General features: G+C 44.4%; 1 protein-coding gene across 1 annotated transcript; it reads left to right on the top strand.

Moving 5' to 3' along the window:
- Positions 1–1,327: 1,327 nt before the first annotated feature.
- On the top strand, positions 1,328–20,026 carry LSM12 (LSM12 homolog). The gene is made up of 5 exons (XM_077252542.1): positions 1,328–1,653; positions 6,267–6,400; positions 13,162–13,271; positions 18,668–18,794; positions 19,295–20,026. Exons 1-5 carry the CDS (start codon positions 1,533–1,535, stop codon positions 19,385–19,387), a joined length of 585 nt encoding a protein of 194 aa, XP_077108657.1. The 5' UTR covers positions 1,328–1,532; the 3' UTR covers positions 19,388–20,026.
- Positions 20,027–22,198: the final 2,172 nt, after the last annotated feature.

The following is a 22,198-nucleotide window of genomic DNA, read 5'->3' on the forward strand; positions in this document are numbered from 1 at the left end:
TCCATTGCCACCAGGAGACCATGTCACAGTGGGGATGATGGGTGCCAGAATAGTCATGTCATGCGATTATTCCACTGAAATGCTACTGTCATGGCACCCACCATGTATGTGCCTGCTCCATACACGAACACCTGACATAGGGCATACATGTAAGGCTGCGTTCAGGTGGCCATAATGAAAGTCGGGACAGCAACGACATGACTGGCTGTGTGCCCTAGTCCAGTGCAGCCTTTTTTTGCTAGCATTATACTGATCAGTACAATAGACCAAAGTTGTGCAATTTTTTTTACATGTAGACCATCAATCTGTGTGGAAACTCAACCACATGCACACTGGCTAGAGTGGGTTTGTGGCACCCACGTACAGCGGACAGACCATCTGTAGACTTGACTGAATGAACGCTAATAGAGGTTAACAGAACTGGAGTGTCCATACACATAAGGGCAGGTGCAGAAAACTGGACTTTCTGTGTCCAAGAAAATTGTTCCGATTATGCGCAGATGTGGATAATTTAAAAAAGTTTCTCTATTCAGCCTGTCTGTGAAAACTGACATCTGAGTGCGGTCCGATCTGACCCATAGACATGACTGGGTGACTGCCATTATCGGAGGCATACCGTGCAGGCTGCGATTTATGTCCTCGGACATGTGCACAGCCCCATTGAATAACATTGGTCAGAGTGCGACTTGATGCTTTGATCGCACTCGGATCCAAACTACGGTCGTCTGAAAGAGCCCAAAAGGTGAATAATGAGCAGTTGTCGGCCGGGACATAAAGTTTCACGATTTCACAAACGATCTTTCTGTGAAATACGGTTCAGTCAGCCACCAACCTAATGGCCGCCGTGATGTGCAGCGTCCAGACTCTGATCCTGCAGAAATACAGAATAATTACCAGTAAAACCGAGGGAAAAGGACAAGAAGCCACAAATAGTTGGGCAAAGTGGTCTTCACGACTGGTGGTCCCACAACGTGACGCGGCATCGCAGCCCACCTCTTGTCAGGGCAGTTACGTGGCCCCCGCTGCTCTACAGACACACTATGGGGTAATATGGCTGCTAATTAGCGCTTATTGGCTGTTACTATGACAATATGCTGCCCTCCCAACAAACCTACGGAGCCAGACCCCTCACACAGTACAACCATTAGCCGTGCAGAGCTGCCCGTCATCCCAATTCCCTCACGTCCCGCAGGATTGTTCATTTACGGTTGTTCACGTGCAATAAAGTTTATTGAAGCATTGCCCACTTTCAGAATGGCGACGGTAACCGCCCGCACGGAAGTGGGAGTCGATTACTAGAAGTCGACGTCCTGGGACCTCACCCAACAGCTAGTCCCGGTGTCAAGATGCCGGCGAGCTAATGGAAAGCAGTGCCACTTCCAACATGGCGGCGGCCACTTCCGGCCAGAGGGGCGTGGTTTCGCGTCATCAAGGTAATTACCCAGCGGCCTCTACGGCTCACGTTGGCTTGTAAGGTTGCGCGCTGAGGTCGCTGCGGTTAAGCACGTCACGCACAGGCCGGCTGGAGGAAGATGGCGGCTCCGGGGGAATATTTCAGCGTTGGCTCCCAGGTTTCATGCCGGACATGCCAGGAGACGCGGCTGCAGGGAGAGGTGGTGGCGTTCGACTACCAGAGCAAGATGCTGGCGCTAAGTATCCTTTCAGTGACGGAGGGGCCGGGAGCGGAGAGGGAGAGCCGGAGGCTGGGGGAGGGGGCGCTGTAAGGTGCTGCCTGTGGGGGAGCTGACAGCGTGCAGCCAGCAGGTGGAGGCACCGGGCAGGGAGCGGGCGCTGCATCCATGCTGGCGGTGCCCCTGCGGGTACGGCCCTGTACTGTGGGGCATTTCCGTGTCTTCTGTCAGTCCTGTGCCTGGCAGCTGGGCTCCTGCCCACTCTTGTGTTGTCAGCACCGCAGGGCACAGTGTGATGGCTGCTGGGGTCTCCATAGACCGAGCTCATCTTCTCTGATGCAACATTGTATCCAGTGTGTCCTCTCTGGTCACATTGTTACATAGCGCCAGCAGCATCACTGTGCCCAGTGGGGGACACACTCTACACCCAAGGAAACGCAGGGGGAACGTGCCAACTCCTTGCTGATGTCTTTGGTGGGATTTGAGCTGGGACCCCCAGGACTGTAACCGTGCCGACCAGTCAGGACTGACTTCCATCAGTGCTTCCTCTGTGTTATCCCGTGTGTGCAGAGAACACCCCCCAAACTAATGGGAACTTGTCAGAACCATGATGCCAGGAGTGCGCTGTCTGAGTTTCTCCTAGTCGTAAATTTGCAGTTTTAATACCCGACTTAGAATCTAATTATTCTTTTTTTTTTTTTTCAATCTGTCTGCAACAAAGACGAGCAGCCCCGTAGGCGGTACACATGATTAATCCATGAAAAATGCAAACTATGGCCATCTGAATGAGGCCCGAGGATACTGCCAGTCGCTATCAGTGCCACTTGTTTTCCCATCACGATGAAACATGTTGGTCAGGTTTAATTGTAACTGTCTTTATTATTTATTTATATAGCACCATTAATTCCATAGTGCTGTACATAAGAAGGGGTTACAGACAGTTATAGGTATCAATTTACAGTAGGCGAATTTACAATGACAGACTGGTACAGAGGGGCGAGGACCCTGTCCTTGCAGACTTACATTCTATGGGATAATGGGGAAGAGACAGAGAAGGTCGGAGGTGCGGCAGCTCGGGTGGTTGGTGAGGCGGCAGCTCAGGTGGTTGGTGAGGCGGCAGCTCAGGTGGTTGGTGAGGCGGCAGCTCAGGTGGTTGGTGAGGTGGCAGCTCTGGTGGTGGTGAGGCGGCAGAATGGTTATTGTAGGCTTTCCTGAAGAGGTGGGTTTTCAGGTCCCGTCTGAAGGATCCGAGGGTGGTGGATAGTCGGACTTGTTAAGGCGTGGAATTCCAGAGGATGGGAGATATTCAGGAGAAATCTTGGAGGCTTTTGTGTGGGGAACGAATAAGTGTGGAGGAGAGTAGGAGGTCTTGGGAGGATCGAAGATTACGTGAGGGAAGACACGGGAGATTAGTTCAGAGATATAGGGAGGGAACAGGTTGTGGATGGCTTTGTAGATCAGTGTTAGTAGTTTGAACTGGATTCGTTGGGGAATTGTGAGCCAGTGGAGGGATTTGCAGAGAGGAGAAACAGGGGACTAGCGAGGAGAGAGATGAAATAGGCAGCAGAGTTAGGGCTCTTTTCCACGTGCGAGATAAACGTCCGTGTCTTGCATGTGAAAACCAAGCTCTGGCACTCCGGAGCGGAGCGTGCAGCTCCATGCGTTGCTATGCGGCTGCATGCTCCGCTCTGGAGTGCCGGCGCCAGAGCTTGGTTTTCACATGCGAGACACGGACGTGTTTCTTGCAAATGGAAAAGAGCCCTTAAGGACAGACTGGAGTGGTGCAAGAGAGTTAGCAGGGAGGCTACAGAGGAGGGTGTTGCAGTAGTCGAGGCGGGAGATGATGAGGGCATGCACAAGAGTTTTAGTAGATTGAGGGCTGAGGAAGGGACGGATTTTGGCAATATTTTTGAGTTGGAGGCGACAGGAGGTGGCAAGAGTTTGAACGTGCGGTTTGAAGGACAGGGCAGAGTCGAGAGTTACTCCGAGGCCGCAGATTACAGGTGTGGGAGAGAGCGTGATGCCATTTACCATAATAGATTAGGTAGGGGGGATACGTGAGATGGGGCAAGATGATGAGTTCGGTTTTGTTTATATTGAGTTTTAGGAAACTCTTTACTGTCTTCAGTAGATACAATTGTATGGGCTACTAATGTGTAGGTTTCAGGAGTCACTGTCTTGCCCCCAAAGCCCCATTTCTGTTGGTAGGTGGAGAGGCTTCATTGTGGTGCAATTTTGGGTAGCGAAGGCCTCACACAGCCTGAATGTGATAATCCTATGAGCCTGCAATTTTCTGTCTCATGGAAAAACATTGAGGTCATATGATGGGCACGTGATGTCGCTGTGTCCGCCACGTGGCCAGTTGCTCTGGAGCCTTGGTCTATATAATTGTAAGCTGAATTTTGTGTAGTGATTTATAGTGAATACGAGTGATGGATTGGGTGCTGTATTGGCTTGTAGGTCGTGGTACTAGTTATGGAGTAAAGGACTAGTCTGAGGTTTCTAAATGGAAAGCCCCTCCATTAAAAGGAGTGTCACCCCCCGAAACACATATTAAACTACTTAAAATGATATATAGGAGTCGTAAAAATCTTACCAGCTGCTTACACACTTTAGCGGCTGAGAGAACCAGTTTCAGTGCACCATTGGTTGTGACAAGGACTCGCTGCACCATTATGCTGTTCAGTTTGCATTCTGAGCACTTTATCTGATTGATAGGACAGTCTAGTGAGCAGAAGCCTCAGACAGGAGCCAAGTATGAGGGCAATGCTTGCAGGAATGGTGTGATCACGGCTTGAGATCAGGTAGCACTGGCTGTGGGAAAATGAGCACCGGATCAGAGAGAGTGCTCAGACTACAAATTGAGGTGGTCGTAACTGAGCTATTGGCCACGGCAAGGGTGCACTAAGGGTATGTGCACACATTGCGGATTCCATTGCGGATTTTTCCACGCAGATTCTGTAGAATCCGCAGGTACAATGACCTGCATTTTACCTGCGGGTTTTCTGCAGATTTTGTGCAGGTTTCGCCTGCCTCTTTTTACTCCTGCGGATTCCTATAAAGGAACAGGTGTAAAACGCTGCGGAATCTGCACAAAGAATTGACATGCTGCGGAAAATAAACCACTGCGTTTCCACGCGGAATTTTCCACAGCATGTGCACTGCGGATTTGGTTTTCCATAGGTTTACATCAGTGTTTCCCAAACTCCAGTCCTCACGGACCCCACGGGTCATGTTTTCAGGATTTAATTAGTATTTTGCAAGTAGTGGAAGTATCATCAAGGCATCAGGAATTGTCTCACCTGTGCAACACTATGGAAATCCTGAAAACATTACCCGTGGGGTCCGTGAGGACTGGAGTTTGGGAAACACTGGTTTACATGGTACTGTACACCGCATGGAAAACTGCTGTGAATCCGAGGGCCGAATCCGCAACATGTGCACGTACCTTAAAGCTCCCTCATCTGCAGATTAATTACTGTAGTTTTCTCATCTATTTAAAATGTCATTCCGGTATGATCTTTATAGGAGCTAAGTCCCCTATATATTTTTTTTATTTGGCAGACTGGCTCCATATTCATCCCTGTAATGAGCGGTCACGTGGTACCGCTCATTACAGGGATAAATATGTGGCTCCACCCCTATGGGAGGTGGAGCCGCATATTCATCCCTATAATGAGCGGTACCACGTGACCGCTCACACAGGACAAGCTGCCGGCGCTGAGAGGAGGCATCGTGGGAGCTGGGTGAGTATTTTAATGCAAACGGGTGGGCGCACAGGGGGTGGGAGGCGGGAGGTGACCCCGAACTTTTTTTAACAAAAAAAAAAATTAAAAAACCTTGATTTTTCATTCTTTCTCTCCAGCGAACGCTCCTGGGGAGAAGGAATGAATGCCGGCTTCAGCACCAAAAGCAGGGGACAGCGCTTAACTCTAGCGCTGTTTCTCCTGCGGCGGTACGTGCACACGGAGGAGAGTGCACACTGTTCTCCGTGTGCGGGATGTTTTCGGACTGTGCTGCCGGAGAAACGTGGACATGTCTCCGTGTTTTGCACACGGTCTGCGAAAAATCACTGACATCTGCAGAGACACATTGATTTTAATGTGTCTACGTGTGTCAGTGTCTCCGGTACGTGAGGAAACTGTCACCACACGTACCGGAGCCACTGACGTGTGAAACAGGCCCTAGATGAAGTGCTGCTCAGGGCTATTACACAGGGCCTCCGGGACAGCTGGTGACTTCTTTTGATCTGATGCATTGGTCCAGATACGTATTGGGCCCTGTGTGCCAAATATAATGCCCATTCAGTTTTGGGGAAAGTTGTGATTTCTTTAAAGCAGTGTTTCCCAAACTCCAGTCCTTACAGCCCCTCACAGATTCTGTTTTCAGGATTTCCATAGTGTTACACAGGTGAGTGAATTCCTGATGCCTTGATGATGCTTCCATCACCCCTGAAATAATAGGGGAATCCTGAGAACATGATCTATTGGGGTCTGTGAGGAGTGGAGTTTGGGGAACATTGCTTTAGAGCCTCCTGTGGGTGAATAAAGCTGCTCCTTGCCCTTCACATTTGTTAATTTCCAGGCTGATATTGCTTAGTATGTGTCGTACCTTCCTTAACCACCGCATCTGCAGAGTGCCCCTCGACAAGTGGAAAACCCAACCATGCTGACATCCTCCTGCTCAACCTGCAGTATGTGTCTGATGTAGAGGTGCTGAATGATCGCACACAGACCCCTCCGCCTCTAGCCTCCCTCAACATTGGCAAGGTAAGTTGTCTTTTACTTGTTTCTACTGCTTGCTCATCTAAAAGCCTCAGGGGCCGATATATCAAATTGTTTAGGCCAGAAAACTAGCATAAAAACTTTGTATAGTTGCATCTCCAACAAAATGGCTGAACCTGTGGAGGAGCTGGGGCGGGACAGGGCGTAGCTGTGCCTGGCTATCAAATCCTTGGCGGGGTGGGATTGGCACTTATTGCGCCAAAAATGTTACTCCAGTCCCTGACTAAAGTAATATTTTTGGTGATGTGCATTTTGCTGATAAGTCGTGGTGCATCTCATCTCTTACAAAACTGGAAAAATATGTTGTGACCTGAATAAACCCTAATCCTTCTACACCTGTTTGTGCTTCAGCTGACGTCTGCTAGCATAGAAGCAGTGGGTGTATTGAACTGGGGCTGTGCTTAATCATTTTACAACCATAAAAGGCTGAGAAAGTGATGGCAAAATTGCTGGTGGAGCCACTTCATGGAAGCCTCCTGCTGGTGTTTTTCCTGAAGTGGCATCGCCTTGGGATAATTCTGCAAGTGCTCCGGCATATAAAGGACGTCTTATGCACTCGCCCTATTATGCATGATCCGTCCAGCCATATGTGCAGCTTAACGGCGTTAAACTTTTCCAGTTACCTGAAAAAAGATATCCACTGCAGTTGACTAATTTGTGTAGAAGCGCTATAACATAAGTAAACCTACTTGTTGATTGTTTCAATGTGACAATTGAAGATTATAAAAATATTACAAACGTCTTGGTGAAGCTAATTACGGTACACATTATACTTGTACCCTTACCTTACAGTATTTGTTGGGAGCTTTTCCCAACACGTACTATAGTGTTACCATAGACTGCCACCAAACACAGGCCAAAAAGTGGTTTTTAGCTTGTCGGACAGGCATGTGCTGGAATACCAGTAAAGAGTGTAGGAATGCACAGCAGACTGTTCTCATGTGTAGAAGCAATCCCTTACCAAGTGGTATGTTTCTTTACAATAGGTCCTATGGTGGATTAGCCACTGTCTGAGAATATGTGCCCAACAATGGCCACAGACATAATGTGTACCTAGCCTAACTCAGTGGATAGCCAGCCATTTAGCATTTGTCAGGTGTTTGTATAATCCAGATGTGGGTTTTTGCCTTTCACCTTTCCTTGTAGAGAGCTCAGTCATTTACATTGAATGCCTTTTTATTGTTCAGTGGTGCAGATTCTGGGCTCTACCCCTGACTTTACGATAAAGTATTTACTTTGGACTTCGAGGTGCTCAGACACATTAGGCTAAAGGCTGAGTCACACATAACGATATCGTTAACGATATCGTTGCAACGTCACGCTTTTGGTGACGTAGCAACAATCCCGCTAACGATCTCGTTATGTGTGACAGCGACCAACGATCAGGCCCCTGCTGGGAGGTCGTTGGGGAATGATCAGGACCATTTTTTGGTCGCTGATCACCCGCTGTCATCGCTGGATTGGCGTGTGTGACGCCGATCCAGCGATGTGTTCACTTGTAACCAGGGTAAATATCGGGTTACTAAGTGCAGGGCCGCGCTTAGTAACCTGATATTTACCCTGGTTACCATTGTAAAAGTTAAAAAAAAAAAAAAACAGTACATACTCACATTCTGATGTCTGTCACATCCCCCGGCGTCCACAGGGTTAAAACTGCTTTCGGCAGGAGCGCTGCTAATGCACGCGCTGCTGCCGAGAGCTTCCCTGCACTGACTGTGTCAGCACCGGCCGTAAAGCAGAGCGTCACCGCTGTGCTCTGCTTTACGGCCGGCGCTGACACCTTCAGTGCAGGGAAGCTCTCGGCAGCAGCACGTGCATAGCAGCGCTCTTGCCGAAAGCAGTTTTAACCCTGTGGACGCCGGCGGGGGACGTGACAGACATCAGAATGTGAGTATGTAGTGTTTTTTTTTTTTTTTACTTTTACAATGGTAACCAGGGTTAATATCGGGTTACTAAGCATGGCCCTGCACTTAGTAACCCGATGTTTACCCTGGATACCCGGGTGCTGCAGGGGGACTTCGGCATCGTTGAAGACAGTTTCAACGATGCCGAAGTCGTTCCCCTGATCGTTGGTCGCTGGAGAGAGCGGTCTGTGTGACAGCTCCCCAGCGACCACACAACGACTTACCAACGATCACGGCCAGGTCGTATCGCTGGTCGTGATCGTTGGTAAGTTGTTTAGTGTAACGGTACCTTAAGGGTGACTTCAGCCGCATGTCACTCATGTCCCTGAGAAAGCTGCCCTACAGCAGCCATAATGTGAGGTTGTCCCTACCTGCATCCTTATCTTATTTGGGTGTTTGGACCCTTGCTATGGACCTCACACAAGGATTATACTACGCTGATTAGCTATATGTACACTTTATCCATGGTGATTTTCCATTGTCTTTCTTGGTGCCAATTGTCTTGCTATATAGTGCATTTGTTTAAATTATCTTGTACTCTCTGGATGTTTTTGTCTCATTACCCTCTTGGTATATATTGATATTTGAACTTCTTGTTACATATTAGTATACATTATTTGATTTATTGTACTTTAGAGATATTATTTAATTGATTATATTATACAATGTATTCACTTCACATTCACTGTGAGTGTTTCTGTGATCTGTCTGCCCCTTAACACATTTTTTACTGTTTTATTATACTCTGGGGGCTTTATTATTGACTCTATTTTTGGAAGCCGTTGTTGGCTATTTTGTGGTTTTAATTGTGTTTTTTCTAAAATGTCATTTCATACTTAATTGGTCATATTGTACACCGGTGTGTGTATATCATTACGGTCTAGCTCTTTTCTTTCCCGAAGTGTAGATTTAACATCACTATCTTGGTCTGTTTAGATTACTTGACTAAACCGAATAGCCTCAAAAGTACGGAGGACCGTGTTCAACCACAAAATCTGTAAACTAGCAACAAACGTCCCCCAACACAACGTAAAGAATCAATAGTGTCTTTATTGAAAATACAAATTTTAAAATGTTTTAAGGAGATAAGAGCAAAGTGAAAAACAGGATGGAAAGAAACATACACTGGACGGAACATGTATGATGACAGTATCCTGGGTATAAATATACCACGTGTACTACATCCAAGATAAAGAATTTAATATCATCCGCTTGAGGCACAGTTCAATATTTCATATAGGTAAATACAGAGTAAAGTGCATAGTGCTCATAGTCAAAAGAGTCTCAAGACAGATATAAAATACTTATTACACATATCTGAGTTCTTCCCTCCCTGATTGGCCTCAGGAAAAAAAAACGTGTAATAGTATAAAGTGCATAATCCCCTAATGGCAATCGGGGACAGTGTCATGCATATCAAAGATCAAGGGAACTAATTAGAGCAGCAAAAGTAAAAACCACAGATACATATAAATACCCAGAGTTCAGTTCCATCCAAAGTACCCCTTGATGCGTCTTTCGATGGCAAAGTCTTCCTCAGAAGGGGTGCATACCTTCTGAGGAAGACTTGCCCTGCAAATGCGCATCAAGGGGTACGTTGGACGGAACTGAACTCTGGGTATTTATATGTATCTGTGGTTTTTACTTTTGCTGCTCTAATTAGTTCCCTTGATCTTTGATATGCATGACACTGTCCCCGATTGCCATTAGGGGATTATGCACTTTATACTATTACACGTTTTTTTTTTCCTGAGGCCAATCAGGGAGGGAAGAACTCAGATATGTGTGATAAGTATTTTATATCTGTCTTGAGACTCTTTTGACTATGAGCACTATGCACTTTACTCTGTATTTACCTATATGAAATATTGAACTGTGCCTCAAGCGGATGATATTAAATTCTTTATCTTGGATGTAGTACACGTGGTATATTTATACCCAGGATACTGTCATCATACATGTTCCGTCCAGTGTATGTTTCTTTCCATCCTGTTTTTCAGTTATCTCCTTAAAACATTTTAAAATTTGTATTTTCAATAGACATTATTGATTCTTTACGTTGTGTTGGGGGACGTTTGCTAGTTTACAGATTTTGTGTTTAGATTACTTGTTGCTGATCATCTGTGGTACAATGACCTGTTTACACTGGATAACTAAGCTTCAGATGCTCGCTGATCAGTAATGGTCATTCCATGCTCTGACCAAGCGGGTGTTGCCCACTGATTCTCCATTGGCGTGTTTTTAGCTCATTCGCATTATTACCTGGTGGGCATAGCCCCTTGTAAAGACCATGCAAATGAACTCTAAAGAGCCCATATCTGTGTAAACATACAGTGAAGTAACCCTTTCGACATCCGCCATAAATGTACGGATCCACGGTAGGTGCATTCCCAAAAACCTCTGTACATGTATGGCGGGGCGATCATGTCTGTTCACTTGCACAGCAGGCGTTGGCTATAAATTTTAGCTGACACCCTGCAGAAACACCCACGATTGGTGCTAGGTCTGATCACTGGCTTTTAACCCCTCTGACGCTGCTTTCAATAGTGACGGCAACAAAGCTTGGAGTAGCAGAGAGGTGGGAGCACCCTCTCTGCTCTGATTAGCACAACGCAATTGCGATCAGGGATTGTGCCGATCAGGGCTGTGGAATCGGTGTCCACTTCGGAGTTGGTATAAAATGGACAGACTCCTAAAATATATAATTGATACAGTAGTACAATGCAGTACATGATGTAAATATTTTCATAAGAATTTAGGAAAGCTATTCCTGATCTAAGGTTCTCGGCTTTTAGTTGGGATGAATCTGTGCTGCACTTTATGTACATGCTCAGTAGTGAGGCAGTGCTGTGGAGTCTGAGTCAGAAGTCAGGGAAATTGAGGTGTTTGAGTCGGAATCCACAGCCCTGGTGACGATGGTCTCAATGGTGACCCTAGGCTGATAGATGGACACGGGGTTGCCCAGGTACGATGGACTGTGAGCTCCTGTTCAGAGCGAGATCTCACACTCCTCCTCCCTGTGCACAATGCAAAAATCTTAATACCTTGCTATGCAAAAACATTGCAATGTATTAGATCAGTAATCAGGACAGGGAAAAGCTTACATTTCGTATGGAACAGTCCTATCTATAAGCAACATATACAAAGACAGAAGAAAATGTGGCACTCGCCAGCTTGTGCTGCGATAAAAAAAGTCCTTTATTGCGCCATAGCGTGGACTGAGGACATCATAATAACAGCTGCAGGTATATACAAGGGTGCAAGGTGACCGAGGACGACGACTGTTTCGCGCGGACTGCGCTTCAACGGGTCCAGGTGTATATGTTGCTCTTGGACTGCTAATCAATGTTGAGCACCACAAAGCCAGTGCAAGATACCACCTGATATTGTACAGGGAACTTTTGCTGCTGCAGCCACAGAAAACTGCAGGTGTAACCTAGTGCCGTTCTACTTTTCTCTATGAAATTCATCATAGTCCGATCTATAAATCTGTCCTACTAGTTGACCCTTTCAATGAACGCCATAAATAAAAAAAAAAAAAGGCAAAAAATGCTTATTAATCATACTGCCGAACAAAAAGTGGAAAAATGTGATAAAGACTAATGTAAATTTTAATAGTATAGATCCCAAGGAACCACTTAAAAATAATTAAAACCAATTTTTCACCTTCTGTTGATTTGTTCTTTCTGCCTCCCAAAGATTGCAGTAAGGTTCAGCTCACATTTATCCTGCGGTGAGCGTTTACACTGGGTTTTCTGTGTAAATCTCTGAAATACATGATTGAGACCGAACCCCGGTGGAAGATTCACTATAATGAAGCAGATGGAGACTCAACGGACGCCGTCTGGCTTATGCTCTGCATAAAAGTGCGTTCGACCACAGTTCTCTGCTTTTGAAAGACACCACTGAACAGGGTGTTTCATCTGAATCGTGTAATTCTGAAGTGTAGATGGAAACCTCTATGTTGATGCTCAGCGGAGAGCGCTGGATAACTGTGATCCCAAACATTATGTAAAATGTTCCCAATAAAAGCTTCCACTTAGTCCACAAAAAAAACAAACCTCTGGTTCTTCGTCTATCAATGGAAATATAGGGGGCTTCCATGTTACTGGTAGCACAAAAACTCTGGAAAAGGGAAATGGCTCCAAGCACCCTAAAAAGAAATCCAGTGAGTTCTGCATTCCCAAAATCCCAATTATGTGGCCACTGCAATGTATTGGGCACTACAATAAGGTGATATCTGAGCATGTTCGTGCATTAATAGAGTATTTTGGGCGTGCTCGAATACTATGTTGGAGTCACTGTGGTTGTATGTCTCGTGGCTGTTCATTATCTGCATCACATGCGGGGATGGCCTGTCAGCGGGATCCATTGAAGCGTTCCATAGTTCTGACCAAGGTCACTTTGTGGTAATAATTGTTAAATTTGGCCTGGTTAAAGGGTAAAAAAAAAAAAAAATATTCTGAATACTCTGGTTCAATAGCAATAATTTGCCTTCCCCCTCTCCTCCATCTTTTGCTGCTGGACATTAGTTTCTTGTTAATGGTAAGTCGTATATCAGTCACTTTATTCAGCCGGTTGTTTCACATACCTATGGGGGGCAGCTTTATCAGATTCTGCAAGGGGAATGTGAAAAATGCTTTACATCAAGTTTTACCCAAATCCTGAGTCTGCACTACTGAGATACACAATGTTGATATTGTACAGAGCTGTGGCATTTGTTGCAATGTGCAGGTGACAAAAGCCTCAGAAGCTGAAGTTGTGCCATCTGTGAACGTTGATGTAAACTAATGGCATCCTTCCAATCTCATGAGCGTTCTCATTGTATTTCTTTTTGTGCAGCTGGCAAGCAGAGCTCGATTGGAGAAGGAAGAGAAGATGAGCCAGGCCTATGCCATCAGTGCTGGTGTCTCTGTGGATGGACAGCAACTATTCCAAACCATTCATAAGACGTAAGTGGTCTAAGTAGGGAGTGAATTTATAAAAACTAGTCTAACTGTATAGCTGGAACCCAGAGAAAAGTCAGTCTTCATTATTCTGCCTCAGAGCTGTCAATCTTTGTGGGAAGCCAGTACACTAAACTTTAAAGGGAATCTGTCGGTAGGATCAACCCTCCAAAGCGGTCTATATAGGCATGTAGGTCATAGGAAGTTAATAAACATACCAGGGTATCATTTTATTCAAATATGTGTCATGAGCTGTTAACATCTGTGAGTCGGATACAGATCTCCCTGAAAATCTGCCTCCAGAGCTTATTTTCACTAATCACCAGTGTGTCAACAGCTTACAACATGATGGCAGACTTCTATATTGAAACTGACCAAGGGTCAAAAGACTAGTGAAGAAGTAGGACTTTTCAGCTTCTGGAAATGTATCTGGTGTATTACATGGCTATTTCAAAGAATGAAAAGTTTTTGAATGGGATGTTAGCTGTGTTTGGCTAATGATGTAATTCTTCCCTCTGTTATATCCCTAGTAGTCCTCAGGTATTTTAACTTCTGTCAGGGAGTGTACACTGTTATGTCGCTTATCCATGTTATGTAAATAACAGCTTATAACCTGACGTTAAAGTCATCCATTGGTTGTATAAATTATTCTTTTGAAAGCTGAAACCCTCCGAAATGTGGTTTAGGTTCAGAAAATTGGCATCAATGCAGAAATATTGATCAGTTAATGGACACAGAGGGTATGTGCACACGCTGCGGATTCGCAGCAGTTTTCCTTAAGTTTACAGTACCATGTAAACCTATGGAAAACAAAATCCGCAGTGCACATGCTGTGGAAAAAAACGCTTGGAAACGCTGCATTGTTTATTCCACCACATGTCAATTCTTTGTGCGGATTCCGCAGCAGTTTACACCTGCTCCTCAATAGGAATCCGCAGGTGTAAAACCCACAGGTGGAATCCGTACAAAAAACGCGGAAAAAAACGCTGTTAATCCGCAGTGCGGATTTCCTGCTGATTTACCAAAATCATTGCGGAAAAATCCGCACACCTTTCCGCAACATGTGCACATACCCAGAATGGTCAGATTTTGGCAAGACAAAAGTTTTGCCGCCTGGTCATATAATGCACCCAATCCTAGTTTACATCCTCACCTGTGCTCAGTAAATGATCGGTTATTTAGTGTGTGTGTGTGTGTGTGTGTGTGTGTGTGTGTGTGTATAAAAAGAAACCCAGCACCCCAGACCTTCACTTGAACTGCAACTTGAGCAATGAAAATGCCAAAAATCCACCCTGTGACTAAAGCCTGGATTATCAAGATACTGAAGACCAGATCCACTGCAGAGGTGGCTGGCACCTTTTAATGTGTCTCAGCGTCAAGTACAAAGAATAAAAAAAAAAAAAAAAAAAAAAAAAAGATTTGAAGAGACTGGAGATGTGTTTGACAAGCCCAGGTCTGGCAGACCCCGCAAGACAACTGCTCAGGAGGAACATTGGTTAGAAAATCCAAAGCAAGCCCCTCTTCCACTGCAGCAGAGCTCCAACAGGCCTGGTTACCTCAAGTCCCTGTGTCAACTAGAACAGTTTGTAGAAAAATAAAATGTATTTTTATTGAACATATACATACAATACATTTAAAAGTAAAAAGGGCTACAATACAAAATAGCTGCTCACACAGTGCATTGCACGCCAAACAATAAATAATTGAATACCAGTTCAAGAATTGTATGTAATCATAAAAGCTATTCAGCCCTATCACAATATCTAAAACTTCCAATAAGTGTAGAACATTAATACAACCCAATGCATGGCTCCAGGGCTGGGTAAAAGAATAAATAATTTAAATTAATAGTGAAATAATTCACCCAAGCCTGGAGACAGAACAAATGGCTGCCCTAAATCCATTAAAGGCAATAAAACTGCACAGTGCTTAATAATAATCAAATTGGTGACTTACTGCCACAAGAAAGTGCTCACATAAATCTAAAGACCGTGATACTCAGTATAAAGTCCAGACAGAAATTTATAGCACAGTGCCCTATAAATAGTGCCTAAGCTGCAAGGTACAGAAATAAACAATTCATAAAATTAGAATCAAGTGACAAGATGTAGAATATATCACATTCCCCCAAGGAAGAAGCTAAACGCAAAACGTGCGTCGGGGTTCTGCGCTGCTATCACAGGTCATGTATTGCCTCCATTTTCAGCCTCCCTTTGTCTGTATCTTCAGCACTCTACATTAACTGCTAGTATTGGCTATTTGCTACATCTTGGCACTTTATTCTAATTTTACGAATTGTTTATTTCTGTACCTTGCAGCTTAGGCACTATTTATAGGGCACTGTGCTATAAATTTTGGTCTGGACTTTATACTGAGTATCACTGTCTTTAGATTTATGTGAGCACTTTCATGTGGCAGTAAGTTACCAATTTGATTATTATTAAGCACTGTGCAGTTTTATTGCCTTTAACGGATTTAGGGCAGCCATTTGTTCTGTCTCCAGGCTTGGGTGAATTATTTCACTATTAATTTAAATTATTTATTATTCTTTTACCCAGCCCTGGAGCCATGCATTGGGTTGTATTAATACTACACTTATTGGAAGTTTTGGATATTGTAGGGCTGAATAGCTTTTATGATTACATACAATTCTTGAACTGGTAATCAATTCTTTATTGTTTGGAGTGCAATGCACTGTGTGAGCAGCTATTTTGTATTGTAGCCCTTTTTACTTTTAAATGTATTGTACGTATATGTTCAATAAAAATACGTTTTATTTTTCTACTACGGCATATACTTCCGTTTATTTGTAGGAGTAGTATAATTGGAAGTGCCTTTCATTAGGCCAGAGTATTTCTCGGTTTAGAACAGTTTGTAGTATTCTGTCTCGAAATGCCCTCCATGGTCGAATCGGTGCCCAGAAACCAGCACTAAACAAAAGGCAAATAAAAAACCGTGTAGCATTTGCAAAGTCCCACAGCCTGCTAAACAGATGGATACTGGAAAAGTGTCAGAAGATGGATTTCTCTGATGAATCAGTAGAATTACTCCACAGCCGCCGCAAATACTGCAGGAGACCTACTGGAGCCCATATGGATCCAAAATACACCCAGAAAACAGTTAAATTTGGTGGTGGAAAGATCATGGTCTGGGGTTACATTTAGTATGGGGGTGTGCGAAACATTTGCAAGGTGGAAGGCAATATCAATAGCCTAAAATATCTAGAAGTATTGGCTACCTCTTATATTACAAATCATAAAAGGGGTCAAATTCTGCAGCAGGATGGTGCTCCATCTCATACATCCATCTCTACAACAAAGTTCCTCCAGGCAAAAAAGATCAAGGTGCTCAAGGACTGGCCAGCCCAGTCACCAGACGTGAACATCATTGAGCATGTTTGGGGTAGGATGAAAGAGGAAGCTTGGAAGACAAAACCAAAGAATCTAGATTAACTCTGGGAGGCATGTAAGAATACATTCTTTGCTGTTCCTTATTGACGTCATTAATAAATTGTATGAATCATTGTTGAACCGCACGGATGCAGTCCTTCAAGCTCATGGAAGTCACACAAAATATTAAATATGACTCTAATAGCACCACAACTTCATTCACCAATGTTATGCAACATATATTTGTATTTTAAGTTAATTATTTGTTTGAATATCACATTACTTTCTGTGGGCGACAAAACTTTTGTCTTGCCAAAATCTGACCATTCTGTGTCCATTAACTGATCAATATTTCTGCATTGATGCAAATTTATTTTCTTAACCTAAACCACATTTCGAAGGGTTTCAGCTTTCAAAAGAATAATTTATACAAGCTTATATAAGCTTTTATTTACATAACATGGATAAGTGACACAACTTCTGTCAGGGAGTGTAGTAATCATGTAGTAGTCATGTGCACGGTCATCACATGATCCGGAAATATTTAAAGGGAACCTGTCACCCCATTTTTTTAAAGATGAGATAAAAATAGCGTTAAATAGGGGCAGAGCTGGGCTTTACATTAGTGTCTTTTTTGTGCCTTTATTCCCCAGCTATGCTGCTGAAATACCTTTGTAAAGTCGCCGTTTTGGGCTGTCACTCACGCTGGTCTGGTCGGATGGGCGTGGTGACATCGCTGTTTCTTCCCCCAGATCTTGCTTATTTGTCCGTTGGTGGCATAGTGGTTTGCGCATGTCCAACTGCCGAATCCACTGCGCAGCTGAGGGAAAAGAGCGCGATCTGCGCTATTCCCCTGGTGATCGGTGGGGGCGGCCATCTTCCTGAGGCTGCGCGTGCGCAGATGGAGTGCTCTGCTGCACGGGGCTTCAGGAAAATGGCCGCGGGATGCCGCGCGTGCGCAGATGGAGTTCGCGGCGGCCATTTTCCTGAAGCCCCGTGCAGCAGAGCACTCCATCTGCGCATGCGTGGCCTCAGGAAGATGGCCGCCCCCACCGATCACCAGGGGAATAGCGCAGATCGCGCTCTTTTCCCTCAGCTGCTCAGTGGATTCGGCAGTTGGACATGCGCAAACCACTACGCCACCAACGTACAGATAAGCAAGATCTGGGGGAAGAAAAACGATGTCACCACGCCCATTTGCCAAGACCAGCGTGAGTGACAGCCAAAAACGGCGACTTTAGAAAGGTATTTCGGCAGCATAGCTGGGGAATAAAGGCACAAAAAAGACAAAAAGACACTAATGTAAAGCCCAGCTCTGCCCCTATTTAACGCTATTTTTATCTCATCTTTAAAAAACGGGGTGACAGGTTCCCTTTAATCCACCTGTTAAATGGCAACAAGCCGAGATCTTGTTAGTAGCACTTGCTGATACCAGAAAATCACTGCCTCCTGTGAGAATGTTGGTACCCTTTCCTAGTGCCACCATAGGCATCGACTTCAACTGTTCAGAGATGCTGTCTGCCAGAGGATGCTTGGAGCTGTAGTTTAAAGGGACTGTTGGCACAGAATCACTGTTTAAAACCAAGTACAGGCACTCGGTGCTTCATGGCGGGGCCAGACCTTTAACTACAGCTTCCCAACTGCTTGCTTTCCCTCAATCTCCACCCTTCTCTGGCTCTTTGAAGCAAGATCTATCAATCCTAGAAGGGGGAGGAGATGGATGGAAAACAGCAGGTGGGAAGGTGTGTATAAATGATTGGCCCCTGTGAAGCACCAAGCGGTGGGACTTGGTTTGAGCAGTCATCCTGTGCTGACAGTCCTTTTAACATGTTGTGAATCACTTCTTTACTGCAGGAATGGTTCCTGCTAGTTCGGGAGTTGGCCTGTTTTTTTATGGTATTGCTCCTTATGTAAGGGGTTGCCACTCATGGCGGTTTCACCTTTTCTCTATCTTGTGATCCCTGGAATTCTAGTGTTTGTGCATTGTGAACATTGTCCATTTTTCTTTTCCAGGATAAAGGACTGTAAATGGCAAGAGAAGAATATAATAGTTATGGAAGAGGTAGTTATATCTCCACCGTATCAAGTGGAAAACTGCAAAGGCAAAGAAGGCAGCGCACTAAGCCATGTTCGGAAAATAGTGAGTTACTTCTCGGTTTAATTTTAAGTTTGTTACTCTGTGTTACTTGGTTTTTTAACGACGTTACATTTTTGCTTGCTGGCTAATGATATTAATGATCTACGCATGGGATGGGTCATCTGTGTGGTATCTTCGGTGGTCTGACACTTCCAGTTGATCAGCTGTTATCAGATCCCTTGGTGGCTGTATGTAGACTGGAGCTGAAAAGCACTGCTCCATATAGCGTCCTGGCCGCTGCTGATGACTGCTGTCAGTGCCTGCATTCTTGAATACATGTGGAGCTGCAATTCTTGGCAGTAGCCCTACATTGTTGGATCAACAAATGAATGGAAAGCATTGCCCGCTGAGTGATCGCCACAGTGCTTTTACACCCTCCTCATATACTATACCTTCCAGTACTGCTGCATGTAAATGGTGTCTTATATTAGCAACCATATCCTACTTGTCATTAATTGTATGTGTTTTGCAGACCTTTTTCTAATTTTCGTCTAAATTTTTAGGTTGAAAAACACTTTAGAGATTTGGAAAATCAGAAGGGGCTGCAGAGAAATGCAATCCAACCATCACAGAAGGAAACCAGCACATCCTCCTGAGTCCTCAGCCACATCGGCCTGGCTGCCCCTGAGCTGCCTGCTCTTTATTCCACTATGGTGGGATCTGTGCAAAGAGCTAAAGAGGAAGGGGTGGCCATCATAGGGTTCGGGGCAAGTAGGGGGGTGGAACGGGGTGGTATGGGTAGCTTTTATTTCCGGACTAGTCCCTCTCAACCCCTTCCTACAATGGCCTCTTTAATCCTGGATTTTGTATTGAGGGGGTTGAGGGGATGCAAAGCCTATAAAGGACCCCATGGGGAACCCCATTATTATTATTTTTTTCTCTCCCTCCCATTTGCCGGTCCGGCTCCAATTCAGGATTTTCCCAAGGTTGTATTTCTCCCACAACAGTGTTAATTTTTTTTTTTCCCCCATTTTTTTGTTTTTGTAATATTTACTTTGTCTTTTATTTGTGTTTCTCTCATCTGTTATGTTGCTGTGGGAAATCTTCAACCCTTTTTCAGCCCCTGGGACCAGTCGGTGCTTGGCATAGCTCCCTTTGGCCGTGAAAGGGTTATAAAATTGCCTGTAAAAAGGAGAACAAAACAAACTTTAAAATGAAGAAAAAACAAAAAAACAAAACAAAAATAAAAACAAAACAAAAAAAGACAAAAAATAAAAGCGAAAAACAAAAGTAAACATTTGTCTGTATCGTTTCCTTGGTGGTTAGTAAATGGGATGATGTGAGGCTTATTTGGGGCATAGGTTGCTGCACATCCTGCAGGGAGGGTTGTGTTGTATGCATTCGTTTGATCCTTGGCCATCTTTTTTAGTTCTAAAATTCACTCCCATAATTTGCTTTCCTGTCTGGGAATATGGGACGTATTAAATATGAATATTATGCAGTTTGTGTTCTGACATTTCACTCCTAGGAGGGGTATTAAGAAATTCAGTCCAACTTGCTGGGGCCCACATCTGTCCCCAATGGGGTCCTCATCAGGATTGTGGCGGAAGTGGCTGTGTGCATCTCTAGATGCATTTGGTGAGAGTTCAGAAAGGTAAGTAAGGGTTAATCTCTCCTTCCAACTCTAGCTCCCTACAGATTCTTAGTTAAAGGAGTTGCCTTTCTTCATGTCATAATTGTCAATGGAGATGAGTCCCACATTTCTCTCCAGAGCAGGGGTCTCCCAGTCAGCCCCACTTTTCACTTGGATGGGCTCAGAGCTCACATTTCAATGAATAACCAGAGCCAGCGTATGTGCCGCCGCCACCTCACTTCTCACTGGTAGTCAGATGATGGCGGGATTCAGCACTAGACAGTGCAACGCTGCTTTAACCCCTTAGTGACGGCGCCAAATTTTAAAACTATGACCAGTGTCACTTTGTGATAATAACTCTAAAACGCTTTGACAAATTCCAGTGTTTTTGAGTTTTTTTGGTTTTTTTTCATGACACATTATACTTTATGATAATGGTAAATTTAGGTTATGTTTTGTTTTCTGATTTTTTTTTTTTTTTTTTTAATAAATAATTTGACAAGTAAAAAAACCCTTCTGAAACCCTTGGTGAGGCGCACACCCAGCTATATCCAGGACACCACGGATATTCTTTGCAAATTGTCAGCTCTGGGCTCACTTCCAGGGAACACGCTACTAGCCACCATGGATGTAGAGTCTCTCTATTCCAACATTCCTCATGAGGATGGAATTGCAGCATGTAAATATTTCCTTCAAAAGAACAATCTAGCCACAGAACCAACACTGCAATTTATCAGGTTTGTGCTCCATCACAATTATTTTTCTTTTGGGAACAATTTATACCAACAGTGTATGGGCAGCGCCATGGGAAGCAAAATGTCCCCACAATATGCTAATTTATTTATGGCAAAACTAGAGGAAGAATTTTTGTCATCTTGTTCCGTTAAACCTTTTCCATACTTCCGCTACATTGATGATCTGCTAATAATATGGACAGGCTCAAAAGATGATCTGCTCACCTTCCACGATAAGTTCCAGCCAACCATCAAGCTCACCCTCAACGTTTCAAAGACCCAAATACATTTTTTGGACATGACCATACACATCAAGGACAATGCCATACAGACATCCATTTACCACAAGCCCACCGGACGTCCGGCTTATCTTAGATGGGACAGGTTTCATCCAAGACACACAAAAATCCATCATCTACAGTCAAGCTCTGAGATATATTCGGATATGTTCAGACAGCAAAGACAGGGAACGACAGCTGCGATCACTGAGGAATACATTCCTACACCAAGGATACCATCCACTGGTAATAGATGAGCAGATCCACAGGGCTACAAGGATCCCAAGAAACAGCCTCCTGGATTACAAACTGAGAGAGGATAACTGGGTACCTCTTGTGGTCACATACAACCCCCACATGAGCATCCTAAGGAAAATTGGTGCTGATCTCCAACCCATATTCCATAGAGATCACAAATTGAAAGACATATTCCCAGAACTACCACTTCTCTCCTATAAACAGCCCCCTAACTTAAGGAATCTGCTTGTCTGTCCTCTCATCACCATCAGTGACTGGCACATTCCCCTGTAACAATAAAAAACGTGTACCCACATATTACCAACAGATATAGTCTTATCTTCCTGCTCTAAGCCAAAGAAGTCAAGGAAGACCTGTGCACAGGCCGCCCTGAAGCACAAACATGTTCCACAGCCACCTCCAGAGACCCTGCCACAGCAACACAGAGTATAAGGGTGGAAGAACAGCAAGTGAAGACTGATCTTTTGAATGTAAGACACAAATGTTCTCTGCACTTGCTATTAATATACCTATTGAGCAACCCTGGAAACAGAAGTAGTGGCACCTTTACAGATCATTTAAAAA

This window comes from Ranitomeya variabilis, chromosome 4 (genome assembly GCF_051348905.1).
Source record: "Ranitomeya variabilis isolate aRanVar5 chromosome 4, aRanVar5.hap1, whole genome shotgun sequence".
In the NCBI taxonomy this organism is placed as follows: Eukaryota; Metazoa; Chordata; class Amphibia; order Anura; family Dendrobatidae; genus Ranitomeya; species Ranitomeya variabilis.